Genomic DNA, 23,550 nt, shown 5'->3' with positions numbered 1-23,550 from the left:
TGGTCTCTCCCGCTTTTAATCTCCTCCAAATCCAAAAGTACATTTTTCCTATTTTTAACATGACATATTTGTGTTTTCTCTATTTCCTTGCCATAGGCATCAAAAGTGTCTAATTTAAGATTTCTGAAGAACCGGCTCTTAGTTTTCTTCAACAAGTACAATGCTTTTACCATTTTGTGTTTTGTCTTGTTGGCAGTGGGAGGGGAGTAGCATCAGATTGTGCTGCTAACATCTGCATAAGAGGCTGGCCCTGTCCCCGCAATGTCCCCAGGGCAGCCAACACGGGGAGTAAACGCAGAGGCCTCCAGCCTTACCTCAATGAGCTTTCTTTCGTAGGAGCTCGCCAGCTCCTCGGCCACTTCACCCGGCTTCTGCTCGGTGACTGCAACTTCTCCATCAACGTTCCAAAGATTTGGTACAACTTTAGGGAAAGAAAGAAACCCCATAAACGTTTTAGCAGTAATTGAAAGTTATCCTCCCAGTTAAAATTTTTTTCTTCTTGCCGATGGCTTCTCCAAAGAGAAGCCCGTTTTAGGGCAGGGGGGAGAGGGGGGGTGTTGGCCCAGGGATCACACCACAACATTTTCACAGGAGTACAATGAAGTGAATAATAAGCTGTATTTAAAAATGGTGGGGCGCCTGGGTGGCTCAGTCGTTGAACATCTGCCTTCGGCTCAGGTCATGGTCCGAGGGTCCTGGGATTGAGCCCTGCAGGGCCTGCTTCTCCCTCTCCCACTCCCCCTGCTTGTGTTCCCTCACTCGCTGTGTCTCTCTCTGTCAAATAAATAAATCTTAAAAAAAAAAAAAAAAAAAAAACGGAACAACAGGGGCACCTGGGTGGCTCAGTCGTTAAGCGTCTGCCTTTGGCTCAGGTCATGATCCCAGGGTCCTGGGATGGAGCCCCACATCAGGCTCCCTGCTCAGCGGGAAACCTGCTTCTCCCTCTCCCACTCCCCCTGCTTGTGTTCCCTCTCTCACTGTCTCTCTGTCAAATAAATAAATAAAATCTTTAAAAATAAAAACGGAACAACAGTCACAGAGACAGATGCACCTGAGTCTGGGGAATAATCTTGTTACTACTTCCCGTTCGGGGGCAAAACAGACAACACGTTGACAAAAGAGCCTGCGCTTCCGTCTTTTAGCATGGTCACATTTCTTTTTCTCTAACAAAAAAGTTCCCCAGGGCAGCATCATCTGCCTACAGCTCAACGTCAGTGGCAGAGGGGGTCAGAGTACAGGAAGAGCCGCTAAGAATTGCCATTTATAAACCGTATGTAGAGCGGAAGCTAGGCAGCTTTGGGAAAAGCTCTGAAATCGATGCATAATGACAATGCAAGGACATCCTAACAAGAGACTGGCTTCCAGATCAATGCAAGAATTAGTAGCACAGTAGATACCAGTGGGTGTTGTTCCTCCTTTCAGGGACACGTCCATAAATGCTCACTTTGTGGGGAAGAGCAGGAAGTTAGGACTGGGAATGAGCAGGCGAATTCCAAGAAAATCAGGGGAACACGGGCAGGAAGGAAATCCCCCATTGGCGTGTATCAGGAATACAGATTCGCCCCAAAGTCTGAAAACAAACATCGACTAAGCAGATTTTGTTCTGTGTTCCGGGAGAGCAAAGTCGAGGATGCCCCCCAGGGCGGGAGCAGATGGTAATGAAGGCCAGCCCCCAGGCAACTGGGATTTGAGAGCCTGGGGAGAATGGGCAAGTGGGCAAAGGCTGAGCAAAAATGGGGGTCCTGCACCTGCGCTGCCTGCATCTGTGCCGTCAGCCCGCTGCCTAAGCCACAGCGAGCTCGAGCCCCAGAGGCAGCACAGCCCTGAATGACGACACCCAACACGCTGGAATGAACCCGAAGATGCTCCCATCCCAGGAGTCACAACAGCTCCAGCCACCGCTGCAGACGGTGACCCAGTAACCCTCCGCAACCTGAAATAGGTATTAAGAGAAAACTTCCAGGGCTTCCAGTTAAAGGTGACAGACTGAATACATTAATTTACATTCACATGCTCTCAGAGTCCCATTCAAATGCCCATTTTAAAAAATTCTAGCAGCACCACCCTTGAGAAAAACAAGAATGAGAGAGGAAACCAGATGACAAAATTCAAGAAGCTGAGAAGCAGGCAGATCACTGGTGAGGAGCGTGACAGGCCTGAGAAAGCTTCCTTCTTGGCTGTAATGGGGTCAGAGGAACAATCAACCTGATTAACTTGCCAACGGCTGATAAACCGCTAATACGAGACACTTCCAGAACTGGGGATAAGCATGGGGCTGGCAGTGAAGAAATACAAAGTCTGTTTAAGCAGCAATCTGCAGGAAACTAGGGGTTTATTCTCTGAAGAAGGTAAATCTGTAGCTCAGACCAAGGGGAAGGTCGGGGTACCCAGAGGGAAATAGAAGAAATAATACTGAACTTCTTCCATTCTTTGCCCATTCACAGAGAAGCCAGCAGCCAACATAGACCTACCTCTAAGCAGGGAGTAAAAAATATTGTCCTGGGAATCTAAGAGACTGAAGAAAAAGCCCTCAAGGGACCCATGTGAGGGGCTTTCCAGTGAAATGGCAGAGCCGGCTCGCCCCACCAGGAGCCAAGCACTGCGCACCATTAGCTGTTCCGTGTCCCACTCCTATACTCGTGTGGGGCCGGCTGGAAGGCACCTCACAGCTGAGACAAGCTCTTAAGATGGAAAACAGGGACCAGAATCAACAGACAGAGAAAACAACTTTTAAGGAAAAGACCCCCAGGTTAGGGAAAAAGAAGACTCAAAAAGCAAACTATCAGTAATAATCCCAGAGAGAGAAGATGGTACAGTTGAAAACAGGAACAGAGGGGTATTTAAAAAGAAGAAAAAGCAGAACACATAAAGGAAAAAAAAAAAAAAAAAGCTCTTTTGTAAAGCAAAACTGTGACAAAAGAAATGGAACACTGGATACAAAGCAGAGAAGGTAAGAAAATTTCCAGAAAACAGAGCCAAAGGATAACAAAAAGGAAATGGAGAGTTACCATCTGAGAAGAACCCAAGAAAGTGTGGGGGGGGGTCAGAGACAAGGAAATCAAAGACTTAATTCAAGAAAACGCCCCAGAACCAAGAGACAGGCATGTGGGGACGAAGGAGCTTGCTAAGCACACCTCGCGGGGGGGGGGGGGGGGGGGGCATGCTCAGACACCTCCCAGGGGATTTCAGAACACAAGGGACAAGAGGAAGAGGACACTACCTTTTGGAGTGGAGGGAGAACTTTCACAAAGGATAGACAATTAGAAATGACACAGCATCTCTGAACAGCAACACAGCAAGCTAGAAAGCAAATAAGTGATCCTGTCAACATCCTAAATTATGTACCAAGCCAAGCCCTCTGGTAAGAAGGTGAAAACATCCTCAGACACGCCACCTTTCAAAAATCTTAACCTGGCCCCCACCCAAAACAGGAGAAGAAATCTAAGAAAAAAGCAGAGCTTCTAGGAAATAGAGGATACAACACAGAAGTGAGAAAATTATTAATAATAACCAAAAAGTGGACAGAACCCACATAGCCATCACAGATGCGGCTGCACCCTGAAAGCATCCTGCAAAGGGAAAGATGCCCGGACAGACACGAAAGGCCACAGACAGCAGGATCCCACTTACACACAATGTCAAAAACACCTACTGGTTTCCAGGGACCAGGAGGAAGGAGGGATGGGGTGCTAATGGGTATAGGGCTCCTCTTTGGGGTGATGAAACACGCTGGATTCAGAGAGAGGTGAAGACCGTGCACTTCCTAAGCATGAACTGTATGGCACATGAATTTTCTCTGAATAAAGGAGCAGCAGTGGGAGTAGCAAACTGGAAGAAACAGGCCCTCAGAGCAGCCAGGCTTCCTCCGGCCACAACGGGTCCCAGCACCGCAGGAGAGACGGTCTCAGGATCAAATGGACAGGTGCCCAGTTTTTAACATACAGCAATCTCCATGAGACAGCACTTGCATTTGGGTTAGTAAGGAGTTCACACAACACGAACCAATTTTTTTTTTTTCAGATATTAACTCAAAAGGAATTTTAAAGTTGTGTGAAAATAATGATCATGTACCTTACAGCTCAGCTGGATAGCATTTTCAGAGTCCTAATAATGTATTCATGGCCCAGGAATCAAACCAGAAAGATGGCGTGTCTGTGCTGGGGGTCGGGGGTGGGGGGAGAGGGGAGCTAAGGGGGTGGAGGGCTGGAAAAGCTCTCCTTCCCGTTCCACAGTGAGGAATCAAGGGAGAACACGTCCAGCTGAGCAATCAACAAGCAGCGGGAGACCGTACTATTCAGAGGCATCAAGGTAACTCCCAGAACAATCCGTTAGGTAACTCCCAGAACAATCCGTTAAAAGGTTTGAAGCAGCTGCTTGTGGGGAGAGGGAAATGGTAGAGGTGTGGTGGCTAGAAGCGCCAGGTCTTCCATGGTAAGGCTACGTGCAAACGCTGGATTTCAACAACAAAACACTGAAGTTGATCTTAAGTAAGAAAACAGCATGTGAGAGGAGGCTCCACTTAGACAAGTTGGACCAGCGGTAGCAGTGCCTGCCAAGGCAGGGCAGACACCCCCAGCACGAAGCTGGATGTGGCTGATTAGCAGAGCCCGGCGCTAGGACACATCTAAGGCGTGATGGATGTGTGAACAGCATGGCCTGCTGGTGCGCTCCCAATGACCTGATCTTTGCATGAGTGAGGCTGTCTTCCTCCACAAGGAGATCCTGCTGATCAGAAACATATGGCCATCCAACCTGATTGATGTCTGCACAGCTCTTCAGAAATCCAACCACTGGCCTTCCCTCCTCAGATACCAGGCCCTCCGGAGGTGCATCTAAGAGCATGCCACAATCTTCCACACTGCAGGAGGAAGATGCATGAATAAGCTTCTGAACCTTCAAGACGAGGGAACAGACCTTGGACAGTCATGAATTTATAAAAGGTCTCTTAGAAACTAACCAGCCAACCTTCCCCTGCAACTATCTGACCTCCCATTGCCCTGGTTCAGTTCCCACAGCTTTAACAAGCAAGTCAGAAACTTCTACCCCATGTATAAAATCATAGATAACAAATCCCAGCTATACCATGCTTTCCTCCCTGGTAGGCAGCCTCTAAGATGGCTCCCAGGGATCCCACCCTCCTGGTATTCACCCTGTTTTATCATCTCTACCCCTGAGTATGGGCTGGACCCACTCACTGCAAATGAGCACCATGTGGCACAAGGGATGGCATGTCGCTTCTGAGATCAAGTTTTACAAGACTGTGGCTTCTGTCTTGGGTGCCCGCACCCACGCACTGAGGAAAGCCAGTTGCCATCTTGGGAGCTGCCTTACGGAGAGACCTATGATGTATCCACCCAGAGCCTGGGGTCTGCCAGCAGGCACTCGAGGGGACATGGATCCTCGTCCCGTCAAGCCTTCAGATGACAACCGCAACTCTGTCAGAGACCTTGAGCCAGAACACGCAGCTGAGCCACACCGGGATTCCTCCGCCACACAAACTGAAGTCAGTCATCGTCTGTTGTTTTAAGCAGCTGAATTTTGGGGTCATTTGTTACACAGCAAGAGATTAACAATACAGTACCTTTAATCATTCAACAGGTACTTCCTCAAAGAGCACTCTGGGTAGGACTACTGAGTTAGGCCGTGGAGTCATAAGGACGATGGTACAGTTCCACATGGATGACATTTATGAAAAGGAAAACACAGAATTGGATTTGGCTGAACTATCTCTATGGCTTAAGGGTTATAAGGAAAGTGAAGGGAGCCATTTCATCAGTCAGACCTTTCCACCTCTCCACTGGCAAGGCGAACACAAGGCGAGGCATGAGAGGCCAGTCATTCGTCAGTTTAAATTTTACAAGCACCGTGTCTCAATTGTTTATTTTCAAGCCAGAAAGACTTCATCTGCCTTCGGAACAAGGGAACATTTGGGTCTTCAAGGAAGGTAGCACAATCAAAGCCCAAGTAACATCAAGTTGTTTGAGAGCTAAAAATAGCATGTTACATCCCCATTCCATACTTTCTGCACATCCCCCAATAAACCCAGCAGCAGGGCGAGGATCAATTGTGATTGAACTCAGAAAGTCCAATCTACCCAACTAATACAAACATTTGTGACAGATCCAGCTGGAGGTTGGTGATGGGGTTTTTTAAATATGCACATCTCCTGCAAGTGATCTATTAGACTGAAATGGAGGGAACGCCAACTTAATAGCCCAAGAGGAAAACATGGTTCTGTATTCCTATCAATCACAGGTGCTCCTGAATTTAGGAACCCAAGGTCTGAAAACTGGTTAGCAATGCAGTCTTCAGCCTACAGTTCCAGCGTTAACATTTCCAGTCCATAATCTGAGTTATCAGACAGTGTTCAGGCCTCCACAGCCTGCCCTGGTCAAGGACTATGAGCCAAGTGTAGCTGCCAGGACCCAACAAGACAGAAACTTCCATCTATGGGGTTGGGTATTTCCATTTTGGATAAGGAACTTAAGCTGTACTGAAAAAGCCAAAGCACAGAGATAGGCCCAAAAGCAAAAAGAAGAACCGTATTTAATGTGCTGAACAAAACTGGAGAGCTGCATCCACGTATGGCAGGTGCTCACAAAAACTCAACAGTAACAGTGCCTTATGTGATGCAGCACTTGAGAATTCACAATGCATCTTCAAATGCACCATCTCACTGTGGCCTCCATTCACAAGTCCGTCTGGCTGTCTCAAGCCTGGGCCGAAGGGGAAGAGGTCTATGTCCTTTGTGTAGCCAAGGATGTCCCATTAGCCCAGGCAATCTGCTTAAGAGCCACACTGTTCAGAGGAAAATCTACACTTGGTTTACTTGCATATACTCTGAGTGGTCAGCAATTTCCTCTGGTATTTCCATGACGACCTCATTATAGAGCTTAGACTCCAAATGGAAAAATTTGGCCCAACCAGTAAGCCTTCTCTTTTTAAATCCAAACAGACACTGAAACTGTGTTTGGGAGCACAGAAACGCTTACTTTCAATCAGAACTATTTTTCATGTTCCAGAAAAGCTGTGGGTTTGTTAGCACTCTTAGCAGGTCATTTAAACTGAGCGAACATGACACAGTTTCTCACCTCCTTGCAGCCTGCCATTACTGTTTGGAGGTGTCTGTGATAAGTCATCTGAAAGCAGCAGACACTATGCTGGCCTCGCTAGCAGGCACCAGAGAACACATGGGGTTTTCTGCCTAAATTGGTTTAAGCAAAACTTCAAAGACCATGGAGAGCAGCACGGCAAACAGTATGATAAGGTTACTGTTTTGCTTTCAATTTCAACAAGCTTAGCATGACCCCAGATGCAAACAGTGTGAGACGCTGGTGGCAAAAGAGGATAAAGAACCACTTTAAATTCAGAGATGGCTCCCTTGAACGTCCTGATGGACACAAGGCAGTGTGCCAGGCCCTGGAGGAGCAGCCCCGGTTTGGTGGGATGGGAAATCTGGGCCACCCGAAGGTTCTAACGAAGAAAGGTCCCTCCTGAGTAAAGCGACAATGACCCCGAAAGCCAGCAGGTATCCGCAGTTGCTCCAGCAAAGGAAACAGTCTTCCTAACAACAGCATCCACCGCTTTCCATGTGCTGGCTGTGGCAAGCAGAGAGCAAGCTCAAGAAGACAGTGTGGGCTCTGCAATCAGACCAGTGCCACGTCTGGCTGCACCACTCCCCAGTGAGTGACCCTGAGCAAGTCTTTTCTTTACTCATTCAACGACTAGCTACAGAAGATTCGTTCTACGCCAGGCGCTAGGCACCAGACATAGAGGGATGTAATAAGGGGGAAACCGTGAATGCCAGCATGAAGCTCACCCTTGAGTGGGGCCTCAAAAAATAAACAACTATTAAATGTATCAGGTTGTGAGAAGGGCTGATGGGGGTGGTGAAAGCATGAGCACTCAGGGTGGTGAGTGTTAATTAAGTACGATGCAAGGAAAGGTTCACTTAAGAGATGCCATCTGAGCCGAGACCGGAATAAAGTGGGGGTGTGAGCCATGCAAGCCCTGGAGGACAGCATTCCTGGGAAGAGCAAGTACAAAGGCCCTGGGGTGCTCCAGAAACAGCAAGGATGCCAGCATGGCTGAAGGATAATGGATTCGAGAGAGAACAGGAAATGAGGTCACAGAGAAGGTGGCGGGCTAGGATATTCTATTCTGAGCAAAACAGGAAGCCCCTGAAAGGTTCAGAACAAAAGGTAGGATGACCAGACCTTTTTTAAAGATCATTCTACCAGCCATATGAAGGGGTAAGCAGGGACGCTGAAAGGGCAGGTGTGATGACTGGGGGCAGGGGGCATGGCTCAGGTCTCCCTTCAAGGAAGAACCTACCATTCTTTGCAAGGAGTTCAGTTAGCAGACCACCTCCAGCTACAGCACCCCCCAGACATAGAAGATGCTAATATATTTGATGGGATTAGAGTGAAGATAGGAGGCACGCTAACGCCAACATTTTTGGCCTCAGGAACGGAGCTATCATTTTACTGAGCTGGGCAAGGGGCGGGTGTGACAGGGAAGAGTGAATGACCACCAGGAGTCTGGTTTTCAGACAAGTAAGATTTGACACAACCATCTGAGAAAAAGCAACATGAACGCAGTAGCATGGGAGTCTGGAGTTCCAAGGAGAGTGAGGTTGGGGATATCCAGGCAACAGGCAATAGGGTAGAGATGATAGAACCACAGGACTGGATGAGATCACCCACCCTTTGGAAGCTGAGTCTCCCCCTGTTGTAAAATAGTAATAGGCCAACCCCAAAGAGCCGTGGATGAGCCACTTGATGCAGGCGAACACGCAGCACAACGCGGCTGGGAGCATGATGCTCGGACGGTTGGCACTCATCAGCTAACCGTGATGCTTACCCGCCAGGCTCACGACTGAAGCTTCACTACAGTATCTCCTGTCCTCACAGTAAACATGCGAGAGAGAGATTAACAACCCCCAAAATTGAGTTTCCAGGGGGTTTCATGACTTGCTCAAGGTCAGACAGCTATCAAGTGACAGAAAAACTCCCCCGTCAGCGGCTGAGTGACGGAGAATCCCTCACTCTGTCGCTCAGACCCTGGTCCAGCAAGCATTCAGGAGGCCCAAAAGCTAAGGAGAACTCGGGCAAGACGGTGGCGAGGGGCACAGTGCTCCTCTCCCTGGCCCAGGGCTGCAACACAGACAGAAGACAGAGACACTGTCACTGGCCCCCGCACGCCTCCAGCTTCACCAAACCCAGTGCCGGCCAGGCCGCAAACTTCTGGAATCTCTCAGGAGAGAGAGGGCTTGACCCACTCAGCACTCAACATGTTACGGTTTTCCAGGGATGGGGCAAGAGACGGACCATGGCCGCTGTTCAGCTACTTTCAATCTTGGGGTAGAACATCCCCAAAAGCTAAGAAATCTTTATCCCGTGTAGAATCTCTCACGAGATGTCATGTCGCAGTACCTGGGGAAGAAGGTGGCATCAGACAGACGGGCAATGTCGCACAGAAAAGGAATGGCTGCTCCATTCGGGTGCGGGAGCAGGCTCTATCGTGTGGACACGGTCACAGGCGCAGGACACACCACCTGCGGGCAGCCATGAAGAGCCCAACGGGCTCCTGTTAGCTGAGCCCCAACACACCCCACCTCCCAGAGGAAGGACATCCTCTCACTTAAGGCTCAAAATACCACTGCACAGGGGCGCCTGGGTGGCTCAGTCGTTGACTGTCTGCCTTCGGCTCGGGTCGTGATCCCGGGGTCCTGGGATCGAGCCCCACATCGGGCTCCCTGCTCCGCGGGAAGCCTGCTTCTCCATCTCCCACTCCCCCTGCTTGTGTTCCCTCTCTCGCTGTACCTGTCTCTGTCAAATACATAAATAAAATCTTAAAAAAAAAAAAAAAAAAAACCACTGCACAAAATTTCCATTTCAGAGATGAGAAAATAGAGGTTGGGGTGGGTTGCTTTTTTTATTTTTAACACTGTAAATGAGGGACCCAGTTATACAGACCCCAGTCTGCCTGGTTTCAAAATCCCACACTGTTCCCCCACTCACCACACTGTCTCCCTGCCATCCGGAGCCTACTCACCGAGGCGGTACCAATTTCCATGGATGTCAGAATTCCAAGACCATGTGCCAAAACTCCAAAGGAGACCTACTTCGCTATATGCAAACACACACCCCCTGACATTTTTGGTTGCCTCATGGTGTAAGAACACTATAAATTTCCAGCTCTCCAGAAAGTTGAAACCAAATTGTTCAAAAACCTGATATAAACCCACCCACCTCACAGAGGATTCTCTGGTTTTAAAAAAAAAGCAGGGGGCTTGTGTGGTGATAGTCAAGCCAAGAGCATGTTATCCAAAGAATGCCCTACTATGGGATATCCATATATCCATATCCATATATAGATGCCAATGAGATCTATCGAAAGAGCGCAGAGTCCTTTGTATCCCTCAATATAAGGACCAGGAACCAAGGGATCAAGAGGGATATTGTTCCTAATAACAGATGAGGAATTTTGTGCAATTGGAAGTGTGGGCAGACACACAGGGCATTCCTAGGTTCGAATCTTGGCTCTGCCACCAAGGAGAGCGAGACCTTAGACTCATTACTTCATTTCTATGAGTCTGTTTCCTCCTCTGTAAAATGGTGGGGCGGAGGGGGGACACCTCTTGTGAGGATTCAACAAGAGAAAACTCTCAAGTATTTTATATTCTCACTCTAAGCATTAAAAATAGGGTAACTTTTTAAGACAAATGTTAAGTAAGAACGTGCCTTTTTTTTTCCCCCAAGACAGAAAAGTCTCTTCATGAGAGGCTCCCATCTCAAATAGGTCTTTCCAGAGAAAGATGCTCACCTGTTCAGACGCCGTGGCTCTCTTCCGAGAGATTATCTAAATATATAACGCATGCACGGGGACAGCTGGGAATGACGGCGGAGGAAACCAGAACTGTCTTCACACCCTTCGCCGAGCACATTTTCACCTGCTCATGTGATGGAGCCCAGCAGAGGCTCTGGTAGAAACTTGAGAGTTGTGTTTTTTCCCCTTAAGTGAAAAGCAGCTTGACAGTGAAAACCACTTCTTCTGCTGGAATGAAACATGCAGCTAGGCATGCCAGACACAGGGATTTCTTGCCCTGATCTAAGTGGTGCGAGTATTTGCTCAACACAACTTTTGGGCCAGACCATACTCTGTGGAGGTTCATCAAGGGTCAACTTGTCAACAATGAGACAAGGTGACATGGACGGCTCCAAAGTATTTCAAATGTTTCATTTCAAAATGCAAATATATTGAGGTTCAAGTATTAATTTAGTCACAGAAATATGTGTGGCTCTGTTTTGGTAGAAGGGAGGGCAGAAGGAACGGCAAGAAAGGACAGCATCTAGGTGTGTACCTGGTTGTCCGAGCGAGGACAAAGGGTACACCCAAGCCGTCAACCTTGGAAACCTGGGCTATAGGAGCAGTAGAGAACAATCAGTATTTTCATTCTAAGCTTTTAAATCATTTTATTTCAAACAGACACGTGTGACTTCTGCAATTTGTTCTTAAAACAGCACGGCTATATACATCGGAGGCAGAAATGGGTCACCTGTAAACTATGGATTTATGGGAATCGAAACTTCCTTGGGTAATCACTGTACAACGTGCTCTTTAGAAGAGACTCCTGGAATTTCAAAAGCCCGTGTGGACGAATCTTGGAACTGCCTCAATCCCAGGACTTGGTGTCATACCCTAAGCCATTCCATGTTGTGCAGTTAGAAAAGGACACACGTCAATACAGTAAGAGAGACGTAACAGAGCAAAAGGCACAGGAGCTGCGATCAGATGCCCCTGGTTTCCGAACCCAGCTTGGCCACTTTCTGCAAGATGCTTAGCTGACCAAAGCCAGCCTTCTGGTCGGTAAAGAGGGGGATCATCACACCCATCTTGCAGGGTACCACTGGAGGACCCAAGGAAGCAGGTGAAGCAACCAGCAGGGGCCTGTGTGAGAAAGCAGGCTCTAAATGTGGCAAGGGTGTGTGACCTTGTCTGTCTACCTAGACTAGAAGCTCCTTCAAGATTCCGTCTTGTTTCTCTCAACTCACTAAATGTTCAAAATCAGACGGGGCACGAGTCAGATTCTCAATACTTCCTGCCTGGCTGACCGACACCTCTTTGAGTCTTAGTGTACCAACTGACCAAGATTTTCGGTCAACCAACATTGGCCACTCTTACTGGAGAAGCCATCTAACTGACAAGGCACATTTAGCATGGCTTTCAGATCTTGGTCTGTGTTTCCTCTCCATTTCTTCAATAAGTTTATTTTCTCAAATTATAAAAGTAACACATGTTCACTACAGGGGAAAAAAAAAAATCCGTTTTTGTATTTTCATGCCCCTGTTGTAGATAGCACTAGACCTCAGCCAATTAAGGTACAGGAACATGGTATAAGGCCCAACCCAGCCAATAGGTCATAGGATGACCCACTGTATTTCTCGACAGTTCATATTCTCTCAAAGAGGTGCACACACCCACTCCCGCTTGGCCCACACAATTACTCGTGGATTGGCACCTATCCAAGAAGAGAAGACACAATAGTAACTTCACAGCAGTTAACAGTCAGGGGATGCTTACTGAGTGCCCAGCACTATTGTAAGCGCTTTACAAGAACTAACATACTCATCCTCCTTCCCCATCTGCAAGTGAGGGAAGCACCTGGCCACTTATAACCCCTGTATCACACCACTCCACAGGAACTCCATCCCCTCCCTGTGACCCCATCAGTCTGGCCTGGTGGAGATTGACAGGATTCCTGATTCCAGAGGGGAGACCTGAGCAAGCTTCAGACAAACTGAGAATGCTATTCCCAGGATAGTTTTTTGTCCTTATGCCAGTGTCCCATACCAGGAAACACACTCAGAATCCAGAAACATTTCATTTCTGTATGTGACCACTTATTTTCTACTTCCCATTTCATTATAAATTCAAAATACATGAGCACAAATGTGTTCTTTAAGAAAATTCAACCCAAGAGAATGTGTATGTTTATTGCAGCCTTATTTACAATAGCCAAAACATGGAAGCACCCCAAGTGTCCATCAGTAGATGAATGGATAAGCAAAATATGGTCTACACATCCAATGGAGTACTATTCAGCCTTTAGGAACACTCTGGAAGGAAGTTAAGCATAACATCCTACAGCATGGATGAACCTGGGGGACATCAGGCTCGGTGAAATAAGCCAGCCACTCTCATAAAAAGACAAATACTGTAGGAGTCTATTTATATGAAGTACCTGGAGAAGTCAGATTCATGGGGACAGAAAGTGGAAAGGTGATCTCTGGGGACTAGAGAAGGAAGAGTGGGGAGTTATTGTTCAATGGGTATAGAGTTCCACTCTGGGATGATTAAAAACAGTCTGGAGATGCACAGTGGGGAAGGTGGCACAACTGAAAATATTTAATACCACCCAACTGTACATTTCAAAGTGCTTTAAGGTCAATTTTGTTGTATTTTACCACAAATAAAAATTTAAAAAATTTTTTTCAACGAATTAAGTACTGATACATGCCACCACAAGGATAAACCTTGGAAACATTACTCTAAGTGAAAAAAACCAGATACCAGAGGCCACATACAGCCTGGTTCCACTTACAGTTGCCCCCACTTTCCCCAAGTTTGCATTATGCCACTTCACTTCCACAAAAGACTGACATTACTACCTGTTTTTGCTAACGAAAAGAAATCCATAGGTCTTCCCCTTTACAAAAAAAAAAAAAAAAAAAGCTGTCACGGTACTAATGCAGGTCTGCTGTGAATGCCAAGGGGCAGGACACAAACTTCTAGAAAGCAGGGAATGCTCTTCCCCTGACACCACTTCGGCTTACGGAAGGCTTCCCAGGAACACCCTGCTCTCCGATAGTGGCGGGGGGGGGATATATGAAATGTCCAGAACTGGCAAATCCACAGACCAGAAAGTAGTTTCGTAGTTGCCATGGGTGAGAAGTGACTGCTAATGGGTTCAGGATTTCTTTTTGGGGTAATGGAAATGTTCTGGGGTTTGAGAGTAGCGATGGTCCCACGGGCACACCTTGGCGAATATACTGGAAGTATATTGTGCACTTAAGACAGGCAAACTGTATGTGACATGAATTCTAGGTCAATAAAAAAATTCAAACGCCTAAGGACAGAGCACAGCAAGAGTCGTGCACCCCTCACGGCAGCCGCACCCTCAGCACCCCAGCCCAGCCCCGACGCCCGTTCCCTCGCTGTTGTTCCCTGACTATATGCACAGATACACACATGTGGATGTACTCTTGCAGGTTTATCACCTAAATGACACGCGCTGCAGAGCCACCTGTCACTCCACAGCCAGCCTGGGTGACCACACCCCACCAGCACAGGTGGACTGGCTTCCTTCCTCATCACAGCGCCACCAGAGGGCACAACCACCATCCCTTCCACCAGGCTCTGGAACGGATCCCAAGTCCAGTAAGGCCACAGTCCACAGCCTACTGCCTGTCTTTGTGCATGCGCAGATTTTTCTTTGAACTCCTGGGAACGGAGCTGCTGGGTTGAAGGGTATGCAAAGCTTATGTTGTCATACCTAACAAAGGCTTCCTGCACACCACCAACCCCCGCCCCCTCCCCCCGCCCCAGATTGCCAGAGTGTTCTGTGACCTTGAAACGCCACCTCACTGCCATGGGCCTCAGTGTCCTCGCAGATGAAACTGAGAAGATTTCGTGTCAATTTCAGCTCTACAGTTCCTTTTGTAGCCCACAAGATCCAGAGGACGCTCACCACACCTGAAGCCGGAAGTACAAAGCCGGTCAACAAAAGCCAGCAGTAAGAAAAGATTTAAGAAAGAGAACTTTGTCAAGGGGAGATTTTTTTCAAGCTCACACAATTTATGTTGAAAGCTCAAAATCTGTCTCTGCTCTAGGCACCCACAACAGAGCAATGTCAAGGCTGAAACAGGAACACCCAGAACACAAGCATGAAAGAAAAATCCTTATCCCTGAGACTCAAGGTCATGGCTGATGTTTTGAGAATGGAGGGCAGGGGGTGGGAGTAGGGGGACATGACTGATTGGTTTAGAAAAGAAATCCTGTTGAAAAAGCTCACATCCCTGATCAATTCTAAAGAATACCATATGGTCAAGTCACCATGAAAAGAAAAAAGGGGCCACAGAGAAGCACAGAAGGAGTCTCAACATGGCAGTTGCCTCCGAAGGGGACAGAACAACAAGGAAGATGGATGCTTGTGGGGAAGAGCAAAGGTCCAAGTGGGACAGAGGCAAATGCAGCAAGGGCAGAAGAGGCTGCTAACTCTGGGAGGGAGGACGATGGGGTGCTCACAGACATCGTAGTGACCCCACAGGCAGGTCCATTAGCTCGGCGCCACTCTAAGGGTGGACCATGGGCCACTCTCATCAGCATCACCCAGACAGGGACAGGATGGGAGCAGAAAGTGTTAAAATGCAGGTTCCAAGGCCACATTCCCAGATTTAATTCAATAGGTCTGAGGGGAGGATCAGAAAGCTGCATTTTAATAAGTACTCCGGTAATTTCAATGCACACACTAAGTTTGAGAACTAGTGCATTAAGCAACGACAGAGTGTCCTCTAGACAGTAACTAGTTATCAGGAGAACAAGCACATCCAAGTGCTCACCCCCAGGAGCCACACGTGACCCTCCAGGGCTAGCCCCAATAATCCCGCTCCCCAGGGCTCCATGAAGCTCACCAGGCAGGGGGCCTTCAGTCACGGCTCTTAGCAAGGCTGCTGGGTGAGGGAAGCCAGCACCGTGGCACTCCCCACACGCGGCATAATTCAAGCTTGTTCTAGCTGAAGGCAGGCAGAAAGAGGGAGAGTGCCACGTCCGCCAGTGACCCCACCAACCCGACCCATGCTGGGAGGGAATCCACGCAGCCTCGGCTCAGATGGGGCAGAAGGACCAGGTGGCCTGGCCATGATCACTCCACGCTCTGAACAATTCCCTGGACACCTGGAAGCTGAGTGTGCTTCCTTCCCACGTGAGAAACAGACTTTGACATATTTGGAACAACATGATAATATATGACAAACCAGGAGGCTATTTCAAAAGGCCCACAGAGATGTTCTGCAACCCTGACAACTTCCCAGAAAATCTTAACTATATCTAAGAACCCAAAGCAAGGAAGATTTGGGGGAAGCAGAGGACAGAAGGGAGAGGAGGAATCTGGGGAAGGAATTGGAACACTCCAAGCCAGAGGGCTGAATCCACCTCTCTGTACTGGTGGGATGTTTCTGGTCTGCTTACGGTTGTCTCTTTGTACTTGACTATTACAGTCAGATAATGACATAGAATGAAGTCCTACCCCTACCGAGAGTCAAGGAAATTTCCCAAGGGAGGCTAGAAGTCCGCTAAGGTGTCTGATGGTATATTAGATTAAAAAAATAACCACTATCTCCACACTTGGCACCTCTGAGGAGATGTTAGATGCATGAACTAACTCCCAAACTATTACAAGTCCCATGTAACATGGGCAGTATGGGCAGATAAAAAGTAGTTCTTCCTCCTAGCTAGTAAGGTGGAAAGGCAGATAAATTGTGTAATAATAAGCAATACACACACACACACACACACACACAAACACACACACATGTCTTGGACCCCAGTTCCTGACACAGAGCTCCCAAGTCCCTTGGAATTTCCTGACAGAAATATCTTTTGTTTTCATGAGGTGACTCTTGGTGGGCTGCAGGATGGGGGCGGCCACCAAAAGGACCAAGGTATGATTAGAAGCTTGAAACCTTCAGTCCCACCCCCTATCCTTGGTGGAGGGGAGAGGGATTGGAGACTGAGTTCATGATCCATCATGTCTATGTGATCAATTATCTATAAAAATCCCTAACCTATAGGGTTCAGAGAGCTCCAGGATTGGTGAACATATCCACATATCAGTAAAGGGGTGCACCCCAACTTCACAGGAACAGAAGCTCTTGTGCTCAGGACCTAAGAAAACCTCATTTTGTGTACCTCTTCATCTAGCTGTTCACTGTAGACTTTGTAATATTTTTTATAATAAAACCAGTAAATGTAAATAAATGTTTCCCTGAGTCCTATGAGCCATTCTAGCAAATTACTGAACCCGAGGAAGGGGTGGTAGGAACTCCAATTCATAGCCGGCTGGTCAGAAGCACAGGTAGAGACCTAGGACTGAGATTGGTATCTGAAAGGGAGGCCATCTGCTGGGACCATGCCCTGAGGCTGTGTTGTCTGTACGAACTCCAGTTTATCAGAACTGAATTACACTGTAGGACACCCGGTTGGTGTCCCCAAATTTGGGGACTGGTTGGTACAGAGAAAACCCCCATACATTTGGTGTTAGAAGTGTTATAAGTCAAGTAGAAAAAAGCATTTTTTCTTTTAGAGACACAACTCATTCTCCAAAAGCATTCTAGAATTCTAATGCTGCAACCTCATGTTTCCACACAGCACATACACGCTGAATGGTGGCCATGGGTCAGATGCTCTCAATCCCACGGGGAGCAGGACAGGCTAGGCTACTGCCTTCCCAGAACTTACATCTGGTTCGTGGCAAATGAGCAAACAAAGGAGATAATTTCTGACGATAACAACTGCCATGCAAAAATCTAATAAACCAGGAGGAAGTGACTTGGGGGAAGAGCTCTTCAGACAAGGGGAGATCAGGCCCCTCTGAGGAGACAAGATCAGTGAGGAACTACTATAGGGGAGAATATTCTGGCAAAGGAACAGTGAATGCTGTGGCTTCTCCAAGAACAGAAGGAAGGCCAGTGTGGCTGAAGCATGAACAACAAGGAGCACGGTGACAGAGAAGCACAGAAAGTAGATGTCGGCTGGATCCCAAAGGGCCCTCTGGGGCCGTGAGAAGAGTTTTCCATCTTCTTCTCGTGAGCAGGCGAAGCCAGTGGAGGATCTGAAGCAGGGAAGTCATATAATGCAATTTGCTTGCTTATTTTTCAGTCACTCTGACCGCCATGTGAATCATGGACAGCAAAAGAACACAATAGGAAGAGAGGAGACCCATTAGGAGCTACTACAACATTCCAGCAAGGGATGGTGGTGGCCTGAGCCAGTCTCATGGCAGCAAGATCAGAAACCACTGGTTATCTCTGGCGTGTATTTTGGAGCACACAAGACCTCCTTACGGAAATGGAAGGTTAAGTATGCAGAGGAACTAAGGTTGACTCGCAAGATCTCTCATCTGAGCAACCAGTTGGTAGCACTTACTGAGACAAGCGTGGGAGGCCGAATGGCTCCACACAGGGACCACAAGCGAATCCCCAGCAGCTGTGGATGCATTACCCAGCACAGCGCCCACAGACCTTGAGGTGGGGAGATTACCTTGGATGACCTGAGTGGGCCCCCTCTCATCACACAGACCCTTAGAAGAGGAGAAGTTTCTCTGGCTGGAAGGCAGAGGAGATGCTGCAGGAGGAGAAGTCAGACTGCACGTGTGACAAGCAGTTGGTGGGCCGCTGCTGGTCCGGAGATGCAGGGGCCGTGCGCCGGGCCTGGAAGAGGGCCGCAGAGCTAGGGCTGCCCCCACTGACAGCCAGCAAAGCAGTGGGGACCTCAGTCCAACAATCACTTGGAAATGATTGCTGCAACATCCGAATGAGCAAGGAAATGGGTTCTCCCCTAGAGCTTCCGGAAAAGAACACAATCCTGCCGAAATCTCAACTTCACTCCAGAAAGACTGTGTCAAATTTCTGACCTCCGGAAGTGTAAAATAATAAATGTGCACGGCTTTAAAGCACTAAGGTCCTGACCGTTTGTTACCGTGGCAAGAGAAAACTAACACAACTGGGAAGATAGAGGAAGAACTGAGGGCCAGGCAGGAAGAGCAAGTGCTCTGGCTCTGTCATCAGAAACCCAGCGGAGCAGGCCAGAAGGCAGGTGGTCACGCCCGCACGGAGAGGTCAAGGGTCACACCTGCCTCCTCCACCATCAACTCTCGTAGATGTAAAGCCCATGTACTCAGGAAGTGGGTCTTGCTCCCCACTCTAAGTCAGACAGCAGCGCAGCAGGTGGAGTGAATAAACAACGGTGGGGGAATGTTGATTGTCCTATTTAAAAAAAAAAAAAAATTCTCAGGATGCCTGGGTGACTCTGACCTTTGAGCAACCAACTCTTGATCTCAGCTGACATCTTGATCTCAGGGTCGTGAGTTCGAAACCCTCACTGGGCTCCACGCTGGGTGTGGAGCCTACTAAAAGCAAGCTCTCATTCCACATCGCTGCCCTCATTGCCACAACTGCTTGTTCTCATCCGTGGCCAACCTCCTCCAGAGAGCTGCCTACACCAGCTGTTGCCAGTTCCCTTCCCCAACGCTCTCCTGCCAGGCTTTCCCCCATCTGCTCTACTGACCTGCTCTTGTCAGTGTCACCACCAGCTGCTGCTAGATTATTCCAATCCACTAGATTATTCTCATCTGATTTGATTTTTTCCAATCCACTTTGATTATTCTCATCTGATCCATCAGCAGCATCTGACACTGTTGTTCACAGTCTCCACCTTCAAGCATCTTCTTCACTGGGCTTCCAGGACCCCCCACTCTCTCGGGGTCCCCCTTCCTCCCAGGCCCTCCCTTTTCCAACACCTCTGCTGGTACCTCCTCCTCCTTCCTACAAGCTCCGAACGTGGGAGGCCCAGGGCTCAGTCCTGGCCCGTCTGTACTCACTCTCCCAGGCATCTCCGCCAGTCTTGGGGCTTTAAGTGTCTTGATTTGTCCATGCCTTCCATGTCTGTACTTCCAGCCCAGGACAGACAGGTCTCCTTCCTGTCTCCTCTAACATGTCCCGTTATCTCCAACTCAGCAACGTCTTCACCAGAACTCCTGTTTGGCCCCCACAAAGCCTGCTCTGCCCAAAGCCACCCCCATTCCAGGGAACGGCAACGGCATCCTTCTGGTTGCTCAGGCCAAATTCCTTGCAGCCATCCTTTGCTGTTCTCACTCACACACCGCGGCCCAAGTTCCAGGAAATCCTTTTAGCTCCACTGTCAATGCCCAGCCACTTCCCACCACTCTGACCATCCACCGAGCTCTCGGCCATCACCTCCCACCTGGATTCCTGTGATAACGTCCTTGCTATCCCCCTGCTTCCCCCCTTGCTCCCCTGCACTCTAGTCTCCTCAGCAGCCAAAAACCTAAGTCAGATGACAGTGCTCTCTCGAAATCCTCCAAGGGGCTCCCCATTCCACAAAGAGAAAAACATAGCCTCCTCACAGCAGCTCATAAGGCCCTGCAGGATCTGACCCACCGGAAGCTTCTGTGACTTCATCTCCTCCTAGTCACCCTTCACTGCCCCTGGGACATGCCAGGCACACTCATCAGGCTACCCCCTCTGCCTCAAGTGTTCTCCTACCTGATGGCCACTGCTCCTTCCTTCAAGCTGGGGCTCAAACACCACCTTTTCAATGAAGCTCATCCTCCTGTGTTTAACGTCAGACTCTCCCACACTGCCGGTCCCCCCCGTAGCCTGCTCTATCGTTACTTTTCTTCCGCAGCAATTATCACGTTCTGACATACCTTTTTTATCCTATTTCTTGATGACTGGGTGTCTCCCCCAACAAGAATGTAACTCCACAAGGTCAAGGTCTGTATCTGTTTTGTTCAGTTAGCCCAAATTCCAGGAGGAGTGGCCTATGATAGCCAGCTAATGTTTTTTTTAAAAAAAGGAATAAATGAATGAAAGACGAATGAAAGAATAAACGAGTACCTCCAAGTAAATGCCCAGTCATGAAGGGCTTACGGCCCAAATGACTGTGTCCGCCATCTCTATTTCGCTCACCTCACGACTTGCCCAGCACGTGGCAGGGTTAGAGGGCACCAGCTGAATGAACACTGAACACATGCCCATTTCTTCGGGATCGCCAGACCCAGAGAGAGGACCCAGAGACCCCAATACCACCAGCTTTCCATCTGGGTCTGAGAATTCCTTAAACCCAACACACAAACTCCCTTCTCCACCCTCACCCCCAGCCAGCAGTCCAGACCCTGAGAAAGATGGCTGGGGATGAAGGGGTAAGATTTGCTATGCTGGTGCTCAAGTGCATCTGACGAGCAATTAGACAGCTGCTCCCCTCGCTGCAGGCACCATGCCACCTGGAGAAGCAGCTGGTGGCCCAAAGGCTGTGTGGCTGGGCGCCCAGAGCCCCTCAAGTGTCTGCTGCCTCTTGGAGGTGTGAGCCAGGGAAGCAAAGAGCTTTCCCAGAGATGCCGAAGGGCCAAGGCACGGCTGCCAGCACCCGAAGGCGGCTCTGAGGCAGGCGTGGGAGGTTGCCCTCTATGGACAGGTGTGACACACAGCACTGGTGGAACCAGAGGGGAGCCCCTGTTCAGACAGCCGGTAAACACAAATCATAGTGTGATTACATTACCTGATTTAATGCTCTCATCACTCCTATCAAGTCCGTACACTCCCCCATTTTGGAGATGGGAAGACCGAATTCCTGAGAAGTCAAGAAGCCAGCGGGTGGGGAAGGGGACCCAGTATGGCTGAGGCTTCCAGAGGACATTGGAGAAGGTCGCCAAAGGGGAACCCCATTCCAGACTTTCTTGGCAGCTCCCAGTTTTCCAGCTGACAGCCAGGAAGTTCCAACGCTTTGGGACGTGGTGGGACCAGGGGTGTCAAAGTTTCCTTTATGTCTGTCACTCTGAGGTTTGAGGATGGGGCTTGTGGACAGTTTTCTGTGTCACTGAACTCTTTCTGGAAATCTTTACGGATCATCTGTAACAACAAGTGGGAACTGGGGGCGTGCTGGCTCCTGCATCATCAAGTTTAGCCATGAAAAACCCTAAAAAGCTATCTAAGGACTTGTAATATCAACGGCCATGATAACAACTCCATTTATTAAGTTCTTATTGCTGTTCTAAGTCCTTGCCATACATTGTCCCATTTAAACCCGAGCAAAGCTCCATGACACAGGAACTCTTACTGCCCCCACTTTACAGATGGGCAAGGGCCTGGAGGTCAGGCGGGGGCTTGGGGGCTCTCAAGAGGAGCAGCACGCAAGCCCCCCACTGCACCATTTTCCCCAGCAGTTCCCCCAGCTCAGCTGTCCATGCACCAAGCCAAGGCAAGAGTAACCCCGAGTGCTCCTGGGAACCTCCCACCATGTCACTGGATGCAGACTGGACTCCCAGATGTCACCTCTTCCAGGAAGCCTGCCCTGAAACACCCCAAACAGCCCGTCTCTCTGCCCTCTCCACCTCCCATGCGCTATAACTGGGTCAACTGCAACCTAATGATTCAACCGTCTGTACGAGGATCTGCTTTGATCACAACAAGTGAGGATTTTCAGAATGGAAACAAATAACTGTTCCCCAAATACAGCCCAAGGACATGTGTCAGGCCCTTTGCTGTTCCCTTAAGAGCCTGCACCCAGCAGATCAAGCGAGCAGGCAGTGCAGAGAGACATAACCCGGTGGGCACAAGGAGCCTCAGAACAAGCTCCCCAACCACCTGATCCATCTGTACTTTAGGCGAGCTCTTGGCTAACTGACATCTACTTCCACTCCTTCTAGAAACTGTCTTCTCTCTGCCAGGCCCTTCTAGCTTGAGGACCAACTGACCACCTGCAGCTTCTCTCCCGGGGCTCTCACCAGCATCTCTTCTTCTCACACCTCACCTCTATGGACGGAGAAGTAACGAACCACAGCTATGTCGGGGACGGGACCAATGGCCCCTCCTGCCCCGATTCTTTCAGTTCCTCTGTCTACCCCCATTTACCCCCCTCCTATCTCTGGGCCTTTGCACATGCCCTTCCACCTACCTGAACCTTTTGCCCACCGACATCTACCTTATCCTGCCAGAACTGTTTTATGTGATTCCCTGCAGGAAGCCTTCCCTGCCCATCCCTACTACCACCCAGGAGAGGGTCTTCCACTTTGGGCTCCCCGAGCTCTGGAGCTCTCCAACCCGGCTCACCTCACACTTTGAGGTGGCTTCTTGACCTCCTCATCTGCCCTCCCCACCCTCCTGCAAGCTCCACAAGGATCTCCTGCATCCCAGAGCCCAAGCACGGAGCTGGTATACTCAGCAGGTGCTTAATAAACTTCTGACAAATAAAATGAAGAGTGAACCAAGAAAAGAACGGGCAAATGGGAGCACAGAACAGTCGAGCACACAGACGGGTGCTGGGCACCCCCTGGCTTATCTAGTGTTTACTACGGGCCAGGAGGCATGCTCAGATTCTGCACAGATTATTCAAACTCAGTAACAACCCTGTGAAGTAGCCTCTGCCCCATTTATAGATGAGAAAAACAAGCACAGAAAAATCAGGTGACTTACCTAAAGTCCTGCCGCTGGCGAGTAGATAAATACAGATGCCAACCCAGCAGGCTGGTTCTAACTCTGTCCCTTCAGCTGCACATTACACAGCCAGCGGCAGCCTGTGTGCAGAGAGCCCACACGAACCACCCCTCCCGATATCCCTGCGCTTGTGCGGTCACTTTCCACGTGGACTTGGCCATGAGACTTGCTCCAGCCAATGCAGCATTAGCAGGCATGAGACAAGGAGAGGCCTGACAGCCTTGCACATGGGCTTGTCCTTTGGGAATGCTCCCCA

General features: G+C 49.0%; 1 protein-coding gene across 1 annotated transcript in view; it reads right to left on the bottom strand.

Moving 5' to 3' along the window:
* The window catches only part of SNX29 (sorting nexin 29), a 502,531-nt gene that overhangs the window by 251,710 nt on the left and 227,271 nt on the right, over window positions 1–23,550 (bottom strand). Inside the window, exon 14 of the mRNA XM_021698163.2 lies at window positions 315–421. Coding sequence (XP_021553838.2) covers window positions 315–421 — 107 coding nt within the window. The remainder of the gene's footprint in view (window positions 1–314; window positions 422–23,550) is intronic.

This window comes from Neomonachus schauinslandi, chromosome 5 (assembly GCF_002201575.2).
Source record: "Neomonachus schauinslandi chromosome 5, ASM220157v2, whole genome shotgun sequence".
NCBI classification, from domain to species: Eukaryota; Metazoa; Chordata; class Mammalia; order Carnivora; family Phocidae; genus Neomonachus; species Neomonachus schauinslandi.
Note: the sequence above shows the minus strand (reverse complement) of the source record. Positions and strands in the feature narration are given on the sequence as shown.